The following is a 13,759-nucleotide window of genomic DNA, read 5'->3' on the forward strand; positions in this document are numbered from 1 at the left end:
CCCACCCAGCAGTGCCCATAGCTTTGGAACTGAAAATCAGGGCTCGCTGCCTAAAAAAGGACGTTTGTCTCTGAATTTCCAAGTGCCAGAGGTAGCAGGAAAGTGTGGTGGTTAGGATGCTGAAAAAGTGGCAAGTTCATTCCATGGAACTTTGATGGTTAGTGGGGACAGCAGGCAGATTGTCTAACATGATGGAATCTAAGAGGAGGAAGAGTTGCTGGCTCTCTGCTGTAATGAGCTCAGCCAGGCCTGAGGGCACTTCCTTACAGACAACAGGTGGCTTTTCTGCTGGCTCCCAGGGCTGGAGGAGCTCCAAGGTACTGGGTCATCTCAGGAGCCCAGAGAAACAGAGGCAGTATGCCCACTTGAAAAACAGGCAACTCTTAGATCTGAAGAGCCTGGTAAATGTTCTCCTTTTCCATATGTAGTTCCAATGAAATTTGTAAGCTTCAAAGAAGAGAGGAATATCCTCGTTTCTTCTCTCCCCCAACACATGGTTTGGTATAGTGCTCCCAGCTACGGAGAGGCTACATTAGTGAAGGTAAGTTCTGCTGCTATGACCAATAGACTCCAAATGTAATGGCTCAAATACAACAGAAGTGCATTTCTTGCTAGGGCATCAGTTCCAGGCCAGTGGACTGGTTAATGAGGCTGTCTCCCTCCACATAGGCATCCAGGGACCAGGCTAACAGGACATGGCAAGTGAGTACCACTCATGGTCCCAAATTAGATCTTTGTTTTTCTTTTTTAGAGACAGGGTCTCCCTCTGTCACCCAGGCTGGAGTGCAGTGGCATGATCATAGCTCACTGCAGCCTCGAACTCCCATGCTCAAGCCATCCTCCTGCCTCAGCCTCCCAAGCAGCTGGGACCACAGGTGTGCACCACCATACCTGGCTAATTTTTGTATTTTTTTTTTTTTTTTTGAAGAAACAGGGTCTTGCTATGTTGCCTAGGCTGGTCTCAAACTCCTGGGTTCAAGCCTCCCAAAGTGCTGGGATTACATGCGTGAGACACAGCACCTGGTCTCAAATTAGGGAGCTCATCAGTTCTACCTCCTGTGTTGTCACTTGATCTCACCTCCGCCAGTCCTGCCTCAGCCATCTTCTCTCTCACTAAGCCACTGTAACTGGTCCCTGAGCCTGTCTTGCACTTTTCCAATTTTCTCTCCACAAGGAAGCTGTGCCACACTTCCTTGTCCCAGCTCCTGCCACTCTCAGCCTGGAACACTGTTTCCAGTACATTTGGTAAACTCTGAACTCTCTTTTCATGGTTCAGAGCCTGAATCCCCTTGAAGCCTTACCTGACCCACCCCTTCTGGGCCCCCAGACATACTCTTCCCTGGACAGAGCTTCCCTGCTTATTGCACTAATGGGCTGACACATCAGTCTCCCCAGAGTAGCCTGTGGGTGCCTTGATGCCTGTATTAGTCCATTTTCATGCTGCTGATAAAGACATACCTGAGACTGGGATGAAAAAGAGGATTAATGGACTTACAGTTCCACATGGCTGGGGAGGCCTCCCAATCATGGCAGAAGGCAAGGAGGAGCAGGTCACATCTTACATGGATGGCGGCAAGCAAAGAAAGAGAGGGCTAGTGCAGGGAAACTCCCACTTTTAAAACCATCAGATCTGTGAGACTTATTCACAGTCACAAGAACAGCACAGTAAAGACCCAGCCCCACGATTCAATTACCTCCCAACAAGTTCCTCCCATGACAGGTGGGAGCTGCGGGAGTTACAATTCAGGATAAAATTTGGGTGGGGACACAACCAAACCATATCAGTACCCACACGTGCAAGAATAAGTCCCCCCCGCCCCCCACTCCCTCTCACAGCAAAGTCAGACCTCAGATCTAGGACTCTGCTACCATTAACTTACTGTAGAACTTCTCTTAAACTAGCCATGACCTCTGGACCCATTCCTAACCTGTAAGGGGAGGAACAACCATCCCAGGAGTGTTCTGTGATTGCCCCATGTTTTAGGAAAAACTCTCCTCAAAAAGTGTTTTCCCTCTACTCTCATGCCATCACAATCATCAACACAGAAGACTTCAGTGACCAAATGTGTGTGGGGTTTCCCCACCAACAAGCAGTGGACATCAGCTGGGTGTCCTGTAATTCAGTTCCAACACTATCTACCCAGAGACATTGTCAGACCCCACAGGTTGAGGGTTCAGTCTCCAAGACTGCCCCCATCAACCACACCAGGCACAAGTCTGGGCTTCCAGAACTTCTGACCAACTGGCTTCAAGTTGAGTTCCCACGACCTCCTCTTTGGGTTCAATTAATTTGCTAGAGTGGATCACAGAGCTCAGAGACACACTTACTTATGTTTACCGGTTTATTATAAAGGATATTGCAAAGGATACAGATGAAGAGACGCACATAGAGCAAGGAATGAGAGAAGGGGAAGGAGTGCAGAGCTTCCGTGCCCTCCCTGGGCATGCCACACTCCAGGAAGCGCCAGGTGTCCAGCTATCCAGAAGCTCTCTGAACCCTGTCCTCTTGAGGTTTTATGGAAGCTTCATGACATCAGTATTCCTTCCCCAGTATTGAGACCCTCTCATGGGAAGGTCTTTAGGACCCACTGTCAATAAGGTGGGCGAACATTAGTGAAAGGATACCCAGAGGTCAGAGGCCTGCCCCCTGAGCCCTAACATACCCAATATTCTAACAAAGACTGGAACAAGGACTATGAGAGTTACAGGAATGCTGGCTGAAAACCAATGTAACACCACACCCAGCATTGGCACTCAGCACACAGGTGTTAGAAACAAGTTACTCCTAGGCACTCTTCCTGTGTGGCCTTCGCCCACAGCCGCCCCTCACAGGGCTTTCAGCCTGCCAGTAGAAATCACTCGAGGGCCCACACATGCAGGGCCCTGGGCACACGGCACAGTCCTGACTCACAAAGTTGGCCTGAGCTCCTGGGGGTTGCCCTGCCTCATTCACCCTTGAACTCCCCAACTGCCACCCACCCTAGGCATTCTTTAAGCACCTGCTGCCAGGTCAAGACCACCACCTTCCAGGACCTGCAAGCCCCACCCAGCTCTGACTGGCACATGACCAGCTATGAGGGCCAGACTGGCAGGACCGTATCCCGTGAGCTCACACCCTGCTGAGAAAACAGCATGGAAAGGGTTTATTACTGGGTTGGGCACAGTGGCTCCCACCTGTAATCCCAGCACTTTGGAAAGCTGAGGCTGGAAGACAGCTTGAAACCAGAAGGCTGAAACCAGCACAGGCAACAAAGCAATACCCCATTTCTACAAAAATAAAAAATTAGTCAGGTGTGGTGGTGCATGACTGTAGTCCCAGCTATTCAGGAGGCTGAGGCAGGAGGTCTCCTGGAGCCCAGGAGTTTGAGGCTGCAGTGAGCTATGATCGCAACACTGCACTCCAGCCTGGGTGAGAGAGCAAGACCACAGCTCCAAAAAAAAAAAAAGGAAAGGGTGTGTTTCTTTGCCTGGTACTTGCCTATTCCCAATTCAACTCCTGAAAAAAGGAAACAATTTGATATATAAATACAGAGGTTTTTCAATAGATCATGTTTATTCCCAAGCCCCAACCAGACATGTTCTACCCCTCAAGATCCCTGAGACCCAGGCTGTGGGCTGGAAAACGAAGGCACAGTGTCAAGAGCGCCCCTGTTGGCATATGAAGACCCAGGGGTGCTGACCTTCAGGGATCTGCCTGCACTGCCCATGGGCCTGGCACAGCAGGAGGCACTCCTCTTTCTGTCCCTTCTGTCTCTGGTCTGCAGAGCAAGGTTTCTGCTGAGATGCCGAGGAAGCTGAGTCCTCTGTCAGCCCTGACTCTGACTGAGAGGCAGACAGGAGCCAAGGCCCCACCGAAGCTCCAGGATAACAATGGCCCTCAGGGGAAGATGCAAAACTAGGCACAGGCCTGCCTTCCAGCTGGCATCTACCTGTCAGGCCCAGAACTTCTGTGCAGTTGGAGTGGGCTCCCCAGAAGGAAAAACAATACAGCCGAGTCTAGTGCTAGGGGACAGAGAACTGGGGGCTCAAGAAAGCACCCCAAAACGGGCTGCCAGGTTAAGGATCCATGGGGCTGAAGAGAAGTTTGCCCCAGAGCCCAAAGCCCAGACTGCAGTCAGTGGGTGGAGATGAGAGGCAGCCCAGGCCCCTGCAGTGGCTGGGCCCTGATTCCTGAGGCCACCATCACCTCAACATCATTTCCTACAGCAGAAAAAGGTCACTCTTCTTTCCAAAGGTAGTAACACAGCCTCAGAGCTTGCTCCGTGGGGCCTCTGCCAGGGGCCGCTGCAGCCGCCACACCACCCTGACCGGCTCAGCAGCGCGGTCCAGCTCACGGAGGCCACCCAGGTCGTGGGTCTGGCTGTACTGCCGCAGGGCCGGCTGGAGCACCGTGATGGGAATGCTGAAGTTCAGGTGGGGGTAGGTGGCCCCCGTGTTATTGTCCCGGGTGTTGCTGGTGATTATGCCTGTTGAGGAGTCAGAGAGCAAAAGAGGATGTGAGCCAGGGGGCAGAAAGGCTGGAGAAGGGAGGAGGACTACCTCCACCCTGGAGCCCCCAGGGCCTGGTAGGGCTGGATACCACCCCGCACAGTGACAGACGCTGAGCTTCTAGACATGAACACCTGCTGCCCACACCCCTTCCTGGCTTTACGTTCTCCTTAACACTCCCAAAATCTAACACACTAAATAGTTCACTTATTTCACTTGTTATCTTTCTCTCCACCTAGTGTCAGCTCCATAAGGGCAGGACTTTGATGTTTTGTTCATGCAGTCTCCCCAGTACCTGAAACAGTGCCTTGTGCCAAGTAGGCGCTCAACAAAGGCTTGTTGAATGAATGAATGAATGAATGAATGAATCAGACCCACAGACATGTTTTGTTTGGCCTGCTCGGTGCATGGATGTGTGTGTAGTTTTTTAAAGATAATTTCAGACATACAGAAGTCTTGCCTAAATAAGTGCAGAATTCTATATACCCTTTGACCAGCTTTCCTTTATGTTCATATCTAATGTCACCAAAAAATATTTATCAAAACCAAAACATATACCTTGGTAGCATACTGTTATTAAGTGAACTATAGAACTCATTGACATGAGTTTCACTAGTTTTTCCACTAATGTCCTTTTTCAGTTCCAGCATCCAGTCTAGGACTCCATATTGCATTTAGTTGTCGCATCTCCCAAATCTCCCCCAATCTGAGTCAATTCCTCAGTCTTTCCTTATCTTTCACGGCCTTGACATTTTTAAGAGTGCAGGTTATTTTATTTAGTTAGTTTTTTTGTTGTTGTTCTTGTTTTAGAGGCAAGGTCTCGCTCTGTCGCCCATGCTAGAGTGCAGTGGTGGGATCACAGCTCACTGCAACCTCGACCTCCTGGGCTCAAGTGATTCTCCCGCCTCAGCCTCCCTAAAATATTTTGTAGAGATGGGGCCTCACTGTGGTTGTCCAGCTTGGTCTTGAACTCCCAGACTCAAGCAATCCTCCCGCCCTGGCCTCCAAAAGTGCTAGAATTACAAGTGTGAGCCACTATACCTGGCTTTTTTTTTTTTTTTAAATAAACATACAGTTTATTTTTTTGAGATGGGGTCTCGCTCTGTCACACAGGCTAGAGTGTAATGGTGACCATAGTTCACTGCAGCCTTGAACTCCTGGGCTCAAGTGATCTTCCCAGTTCAGACTCCTGCAGAGCCAGGACTACAGGCACATGCCACCATGTCTGGCTCAGGTCAGTGATTTTAGAGAATGACCCTCAGTTGAGGCCTACCTAATGTTTTCTCATGACTATTGGATTGGTGCAAAAGTGAATGCGGTTTTTGTCATTACTTTTATTTTGCCATTACTTTTAATCGTTTAAGGTTATGCATTATTGGGAAGAATACCATAAAAGCCATGTGTCCTTCCCAGTGTCTCAGCTGTCTGATGTCTGTATGGAGTACTTGTGATGTTCACCTTGATCACTTGGCTGAGGTGGTATCTGCCAGGCCTCTCCAAGGTAGACTTAGTATTTTCCTTTTTTTTTAATTAAAAAAAAATTTTTTAATAAAAATAGAGGCAGGGTCTCACTATGTTGCCCAGGCTGGTCCCATTTCAAGTGATCCTCTTGCCTCAGCCTCCGGAAGTGTTGGGATTACTGGCACGAGCTACCACACCAGGCCTAGACTTATGGCTCTAAATATTACTTACGGCTCTAATAGTTCCTCTTTGTAAGTACTAAATATTTAGAGGAAATATACTAAAGTTATGCAAATACAACTTTACTTGTATACTAGGGTGGAACAGATAAGTAAACATATTGTAGACAGCAAGAGCAAGGTTTCTCACTACAGGAGAAAGAAGAAACAAACAAGGAGAGTTAGACTGGACTGGAGTTGGAGGTTTCTAGATGAACTCATGTTTTTTTCTTTTTTCTTTTTGACAGCTAAACAGACTGTTTTTTAAAAACCTGAATGTTACCAAAATTTAAAAATTGATTGATTTAATGGCCACATGTATTTTTTTAAAAAAGCTTTACATGTCTTGTGAAAATATTAGAATACCAGCCAACGTTAGGCCCATCCTCCTTCATGGCCACAGTCTGCAGTGGCTGAGTCGAGTGCGCTTCAGTTTAGACCCCTCCCCTCCCCGCCCTGTTGTCTTCTCTCATTCATTTGCTTTACCTTTTCAGCCTCTGTTGGCTTTTGAGTCTGTGATGCTTTGACTAATCCAACTCCTGAATTTCACAGATCAAACCAGATTAGATTAGTAGCAGAGAAGGGACCAGAGCCCAGATCTCTTTCCTCCCAGTTCAGCATCCCTCCCTCTCCACCATCAGAACAGCCTGCAAACCTTGGCTAGCTCACTCATAATGCCCACCATTTTCCCAGACAGAGGGTGCACTGGGGCTGGCCACAAGCACTCATGGGATGGGACTGAGGTTCTGGCAAGTGGGAGGACAGGAGGGGGCCAAAGAGCTGGTTACCAAGGAGGTTTCCTGAGTGGTTGGAGAAGAGGGGTCCCCCACTGGAGCCGCTGTGCACAGCACACGTGGTCTGCAGCATTACAGGAGTGCCATCTACCTGCACCACAGCCGAAAGGATGCCTGAGGTCACCGAGGGCCCGCAAGCCTGGCCAAAGACGCCAAAGCCCACCACACTCACAGCCTCGCCTGCCAGGGAAGGAAGGAGGGTGAAGCTGGGGACACCTGTGTTATAGCAGGACTCACACTCCCTAACTCCCATCCCTACCCTCTCCAAACGTCCCAAACCTCTCCACCCTTCAAGTTTCTGCTCAGATACTCCTGCCTCCAGAGAGCCTTCCCCAGGTCTCCTGGCTGGAAGAGGCAGAGAACTCCATTGAGCTCCTAGCACTGTATCTGCATGACCACTTCTGAGCAACAGGCTGTTTCCCAGTCCTCATTCCCTGGACAGGCGGGGCAGTGACTTTTAGGAGTTCCTAACACCTAGCTACATGCTCAATAAATGCTTGTGGAATTCACACCCATCTCCTCCTGGAACTCCTAAGAAGTCTCTTGGTGAAAAGAAATGGTGATGATGGCTATAAGGCAGCCATGACCTTCCTTTTTCCAAGTGCAGGGCATGGGGGTAAGTGCTTTACAGGCAACGTCGCACCCAGCCCTCACAACGCCCAGAAGTAGGATGCATTAGCCCCATTTCAAAGACGTGGAAAATGAGGCAGAGGACAGTTAACTAGCCTGTCCAAGGACATGGGACTAATAAGTGGCAGAGGAAAGATGCCCATCCAGAGCCCCTGGACCCTTCGTCACCGTATCACACTGCCTCCATGGACTGCGACATCAGTACTTATATGGCAGCATCACAAAGCCTTTTACCCAAATCGTGCCCCTGGAGCCTTGAAAGTGCTACATGCCTCTCTGACCAGCCTGAAGTGTTAAGGAACCCCAAAGGCCCAGCATCCTCACACTACATTGCTGCAGGCACTCAGGGAAAGGGTGTGCTTTATCCTTCACAGGGCACTCCACATGCCCCACCAGCACAAGAAGGGAGGCCTCCAAGGATCTTGACCAATGCCACCCTGACTTCGTGAGAATGCCCAACACTGATTCTCCTTCCTGAGGCCCACCCTAGCCCAGAGGGGCCCTCCTTCAGGCTGCGCCCTTTGTCCTTTACCTTCGTGGAAGTGCTCAGCGGGCACAGGGATGGGGACATCATCCAGGTCCTCCTCCAGGCTCACCACTGCTATGTCATAGGGACATGTCTCCTGAGTGGCAAATACCACACGGCCCCAGATGGCCACACTCCTGGGAGCAAAGGAAACAAATGACAGGCTAGCTTTCTGACTCCTCAGTACTTGGGAGAAATCAAGGAGCTGAGAGTGACAGTAAAAGTCATGGACTTCGAGTCAGAAGATCTGGGTATCAGCCCTGAAATCAACCAGCCAGGCAACTCTGGGCCTGTATCATGTAACCATTCTGTGGTATCTCCAAAGGTGGTTGACAAACTGTGCTACTTCTATAAAGCTTCCTGTACCTGAATAATCAACCTGACACTTAGCACTGTGGGCCAGGTTTGGTGTTAATGCTTTGTGGACATCACTTTATTTAGTCTTCACGACCCTATAAACTAGGCACTGGCATTATCTCCATTTTAGGCGGTATAACTGAGGCCCAGACACGCTCGGTAACATTCCCAACACCAAACAGGAAGTGGGAGGAGCCAAGGCAAACACAACACTTTCCTTCACTGCCTCGTTGATACCCACAACAATCCCTTCAGTTGGTGGGGCAGATATGACATGGTTTCACTCCTCTGGGTCCCTATTTACATACATGCTAAAACTTCTGTAGCACACTACGTGGCAGGCTCCGTTCCACGACATTTCGCATCAACTCCCAGGGAGGCAGCTTAGACAGATTAAGTGACTTGCCCGGAATCAGACAGGGGCGTCCTACTACACACTCCGTAGGGGTAGCTTCCAACAGACCTGGCAGTCTCCTTAGGAGCAAGGGGCATGTTGGGGGGAGTGGAAGGAATCTGGTGGGGGCCACACACCATGGGGAAACCTTCATCATCAGTCTTCCCTATAAAGTCATGGCTGTCCTATAGGCCACCAGTGGGGACAACTATAGCAAAACTGGGCAGTGTTACCCACACCTGGCTAAGCTTGGGGATTCAGGAAAGAGATTTGGAAAAGCCTGGGCTGCAAGGCTGGGTTGAACCACGTACAGCTGCCTGGGCCACCCCCCTACCTTCTGATTAGGTAGAAACCCACGCTTCACTCAGAAGGGAAGGTCTGGCTAAGCTCTAAAAGATGGATAAAGTTAACAAACCCATCTCCTTACTCCAGGAAAGCACCATCCTGGGCCTCTGGGTCCTTATCACTTTCAGAGGAAAAGCAGCAGGGTTAGGGAATCTCTGTTCAAAGGGCCAGAGAACCGTGGGGTATGGCGTGCAGGGCTATCAGACAGTGAAGCTGCCCAGAAGAAACTCAGACTTTGAGGGGAGCTCAAAGATGCCCAGTTCCGGATTCAGGGTGTCCCACAGTACCCAAATCCAGAGCTGCTTCGAGCTTGACACCTTGCCCCAGATTCTCCCCACAGGGGTTCTGGATATTAAGGATGAGGGGAGGGTTCCAGATCTCTACCCACTACACGCCCAAAGCATCCGCGTGACACAAGAAAGGCCTGCACAATATTCAAGAGTATTAGGGCTGGACCCAGATCTGAGACCTGGAAAGGGATGAAGTGGGGTCAGCCCTGCGGGCTTACTTGGGGGTGGTGGAGCGCACCAGGACCCTGGCTGCTTCCCGAGGGGACACGTGCCGGCAGGTCACTACAAGGCGGGGTGCCACAGCCACTCCGGAGCCCCATACGGTGCCGCACTCCACCAACACTGCTGCGGCTGCCCACAGGGGCCCGGAGTCTCGGAGGGGCAGACCCCACGGGACGCCCACCTCTGGCGGCAGGAGGGTGGCCAGGGCAGCGGCGCTGGGGGGCAGGCGGCGGAGCGCGTCGCGGGCGGCGCGGAAAAGGGGGGCGGCGGCGCAGAGCAGGGTGAAGCCCACCCATTCTCCGGCCTTCCAACAGAGCGGCGCCGCCACCAGCGCCACCAGCGCCCCCGCGGGCCGCGCGGTGAACACGCCGCCGCCCTCGGTGCCGGGCAGGCAGCGTGCGTCGGTGAGCAGCAGCGGGCCGGCCACGTTGCTGAGCACCCCGCAGCTCAGCGTGTTGAGAAAGATGTCGGGGCAGAAGGCGCCGAAAGGGGAGCCGCAGACAAGCAATGGCGCGCCCTTGGGCACGGCCCCGAGAGGCGACACAGCCATGGCTGGCCCGCGCTCCTCCTCCACCTCCTCCTGGCCTAGCCGCACGCCCAGCAGCGCGAACCAGCCCAGCGCTCTCAGTTGATCCGCCTCCTCGTCCTCCGACACTTCGTCATCCCGCGCCGCGCTCGAGAAGCGCCACTGTTCCGCTGCCTCGTCCCCGAAGAGGCGCGCGAAGTGGGCCCAGAAGGCCGGGCAGCTCAACAGCAGCAGCAGCTCAGCGGGAAGCCGGGGCTGCAGGGTACGCCCGCGGGACGGGGCAGGTGAGCTGGGCTCGAGGCTCGCGCACTGGGGCGTGCACAGCCCTGGGCGGCCCCGCTCTGCGCCGCCCCCGGGACCCGCGGCGGTTGGGGCCCACTGCACGTGCAGGCGCAGGTCGTCGCTGCAACTGTCGCCAGGGAGGAAGAGGGCGCCGGCCGCGGTCAGGACTTCGCTGCCAGCTCGCAGGAAGGGGACGAAGATGCCCCCGTGACAAAGCACCAGGCCCGGGCTACGGCTCAGGATTACCCCGCTGCAGCTCCATGGGCCCGCCTCGGGCTGTCCGGCCCGGGAGGCGCTCACCACGCAGCCCGCCTGCTCGGCCGCCCTCATGGCAGACCCCCACTGCCTTCTCATGGCCTCTACGCCAGACACTCGGGGGCTTCTCCGAGAAACAGCGAGCTAGCGAGCTAAGACCCCTACCCGGTCCGGCTCAACCGGCCTAGCGCCACCCACAGCTGGAAGCGAGAGGCGCAAGCTCTGACTCAGGTCTTCCTCATCGAGCCCGATTGGCTAAGCCCCAATTGACCCGACCCGATTGGCTGGGCTTGTGCCGAGCTCTGATTGGCTACCTATTCTGATTTTTTTTTCCTCTCCCCGCCCTCGTTGGTTTGTCCAACCGGTGGGACAGAATCTCTGCCCCATTCCCCCGGATGAGCCCCGGGGAGAGTAAGAGGTGTGCGGGGTCACGAGGAATCGGAGGAGAGGAGGGTGGGTCCCTTCAAGCCTAGTCTCGTTTGCTGGACTGTGGGAAAGGGAATAGAAATGAGCGCTGACGTGGCCAGATTTGCCCAGGCCATGATAGTACCTGTTAGCATCTGCCCAGGTCTAGGCGACCTTCAGCCTCTGAGCCTTGGGATAATATGGACCAAGGAAATCCTTGGCCAATTCAGTATTTTGAAAATTTAAAAGTAAACCCTATAGCAATCCACTAGGGGGCATGGAACTCTCAAGATTACTCCTAGGATTTTTTTTTGCTGCCAAAGCCCCAACACAAATCTCCGAGAAACTGGATTTGCTATAAATTAAATTGCCCTTTAAATCGACTGTGAACAGTAGCTGAAATCAAAAATTTTAATCATACAGCCCTATATTTTGCAGTGTGCACATTTCACATAACATAACCACCACCCAGAATTTATCTAGGCCAGGGTCCAAATACTTCCTGTAGAAGGCCAGAATGGAAACAGTTCCAGTTTGGGGGGACCATACAATGTGTCTCAAATAGTCAACTCTGCAGCTGTTGCATACAAAAGCTAAAGGAATGGCGGTGGCTGTGTCCCAATAAAAAGATACAGACATTGAAATTTGAATTTCATATAATTGTGTCCAAAAATAGCATTCTTTAAATATTTTTTCCAACAATTTTAATGTGTAAAAACCTTTCCTTGCTCACAGGCCATACAAACACAGGCAGCAGGCCCGATTTGACCCACAAGGCACAGTTTACCATCTCTAGTGTACACTAACATAAAACTTCTCTACTTTTCCAAAGAAGTACGCTTTAGGACAGAGGAGGATGAACGAGTATGTCGGGGCGGGGGGTGGGGGCGGAGGCGCGGAGCTTCATGATACCCTCAATCAGTCACCACAAGATAGGCAGTTTACAAAGGTCTGCTTTATCACTGAACTGATAAAATACACATTATTTTTTATTTATTTATTTTATTTTTTTGAGATGGAGTCTCGCTCTGTCGCCCAGGCTGGAGTGCAATGGCGCGATCTCTGCTCACTGCGAACTCCGCCTCCTGGGTTCACGCTATTCTCCTGCCTCGGCCTCCCCAGTCGCTGGGACTACAGGCACCTGCCACCACGCCCAGCTAATTTTTTGTATTTTTAGTAGAGACGGAGTTTCACCATGTTAGCCAGGATGGTCTCGATTTCCTGACCTTGTGATCCGCCCGCCTCGGCCTCCCAAAGTGCTGGGATTACAGGCATGAGCCACCGTTCCCGGCCACCATTAATTTTTATTAAGGTTACTATATTGCTTACTATATACAATTGCTACTTAAATTCTCTAAACTTTCTGCCTGAATTCTTTAAATAAAGTTAACACTGCTTGGTATAACCCCAGCACAACACAGGATAATGCTCCCAGTACTCCCAGTGATACAAGCCTGCTAGAGAAAGGAAAACGATTATCCATGATAGTATGAGTCAGGAGTAAAATTAGGCCCTCTTGCCATAGCAGGCAGTCTTCTTTTGGTTCTATGACACAGAAGGTGGCTTGATCACGCAAAATTTCTTTATCCCAACTTCCTAGCAATTAAAGAGTTTTTCTCTTGGTGGAGCACAGGGGCTCACACTTGGAATCCCAGCATGTTGGGAGGCTGAGGCAGGAGAATTTCCTGAGCCCAGGAGTTTGAGACCATTTGAGACCAGCCTGGGCAACATGATGAGACCTTAACTCTACAAAAATTTTGAAAACTAGCTGAGCACAGTGGTGCACCCCTGTGGTCCCAAGCTACTTGGGAGGCTGAGATGGAAGGATCACTTGAGCCCAGAAGGTCAAGGCTGCAGTGACCTATGTTCATACCACTGCACTCCAGCCTGGGCGACAGAACGAGACCAACTCAAAAAACAAACAAACAAACTTTCTCTCTAGAGTCCAGTGATTCTCCCTCAACGCTCAAGACTCCAGCATGAACTGTTAGGCACTGGGTTTTTCTGTGTTTACAGCAGACCATGGTAAAAAGAAGTCCCAAGTCACAGCCAGAACAGCCAAAGTAAGATCTGTTGAGTGCTAGGCTCATTGACTGAGCCTAATCTTATTTTCCACTCTGCCTCAAACAAAACCAACTCATTTGCCCATACAACCCATGGCATCCTTTCACAGTAACAAGGACAACAGGACACCTCCAGTACTTTTTTTTTTTGAGACGGAGTCTCACTTTGTCATCCAGGCTGGAGTGCAGTGGTGGGATCTCGGCTCACTGCAACCTCCGCTTCCCCGGTTCAAGCAATTCTCCTGCCTCAGCCTCCCGAGTAGCTGGGATTAAAGGTGCGTCCCACCAGGCCTGGCTAAATTTTGTATTTTTAGTAGAGATGGAGCTTTGCCATGTTGGTCAGGCTGGCCTTGAACTCCTGACCTCATGATCCGCCCGCCTTGGCCTCCCAAAGCACTAGGATTACAGACATGAGCCACCGTGCCTGGCAACATCTCCAATACTTTAATACTTGGTTGAAAAGAACCCATTGCACTGTTTCCCACTGTTTGTCCCAGTACTTT

General features: G+C 51.4%; 1 protein-coding gene across 5 annotated transcripts; it reads right to left on the bottom strand.

Moving 5' to 3' along the window:
• Window positions 1–3,520: 3,520 nt before the first annotated feature.
• Window positions 3,521–12,196, bottom strand: TYSND1 (trypsin domain containing 1). 5 transcript variants are annotated; one of them, XM_030798305.1, is made up of 5 exons: window positions 9,722–12,196; window positions 8,124–8,254; window positions 6,956–7,052; window positions 6,654–6,706; window positions 4,390–4,466 (listed from the first exon to the last, which is right to left on the bottom strand). In XM_030798305.1, exons 1-4 carry the CDS (start codon window positions 10,885–10,887, stop codon window positions 6,658–6,660), a joined length of 1,443 nt encoding a protein of 480 aa, XP_030654165.1. In that variant the 5' UTR covers window positions 10,888–12,196; the 3' UTR covers window positions 4,390–4,466; window positions 6,654–6,657. The 5 variants fall into 5 exon arrangements, with proteins under 5 accessions (XP_030654166.1, XP_003258218.2, XP_030654164.1 ...); XM_030798303.1 differs by having other exon boundaries at window positions 6,956–7,141; XM_030798306.1 differs by lacking the exon at window positions 6,654–6,706 and having other exon boundaries at window positions 3,521–4,466.
• Window positions 12,197–13,759: the final 1,563 nt, after the last annotated feature.

This window comes from Nomascus leucogenys, chromosome 18 (assembly GCF_006542625.1).
Source record: "Nomascus leucogenys isolate Asia chromosome 18, Asia_NLE_v1, whole genome shotgun sequence".
Classification (NCBI taxonomy): domain Eukaryota; kingdom Metazoa; phylum Chordata; class Mammalia; order Primates; family Hylobatidae; genus Nomascus; species Nomascus leucogenys.

What these genes read in the sequence shown, in the direction of transcription:
- TYSND1 (XM_003258170.4), bottom strand. Translation starts at nt 10,887, where the DNA reads ATGAGAAGGCAGTGGGGGTCTGCCATGAGGGCGGCCGAGCAGGCGGGC. An exon ending in CGCTGAGCACTTCCACGAAG is followed by an intron (nt 7,142 to 8,123) that starts GTAAAGGACAAA and finishes CTTCCCTGGCAG; the next exon opens with GCGAGGCTGTGAGTGTGGTG. An exon ending in CCACTCAGGAAACCTCCTTG is followed by an intron (nt 4,467 to 6,955) that starts GTAACCAGCTCT and finishes ACTCCTCAACAG; the next exon opens with GCATAATCACCAGCAACACC.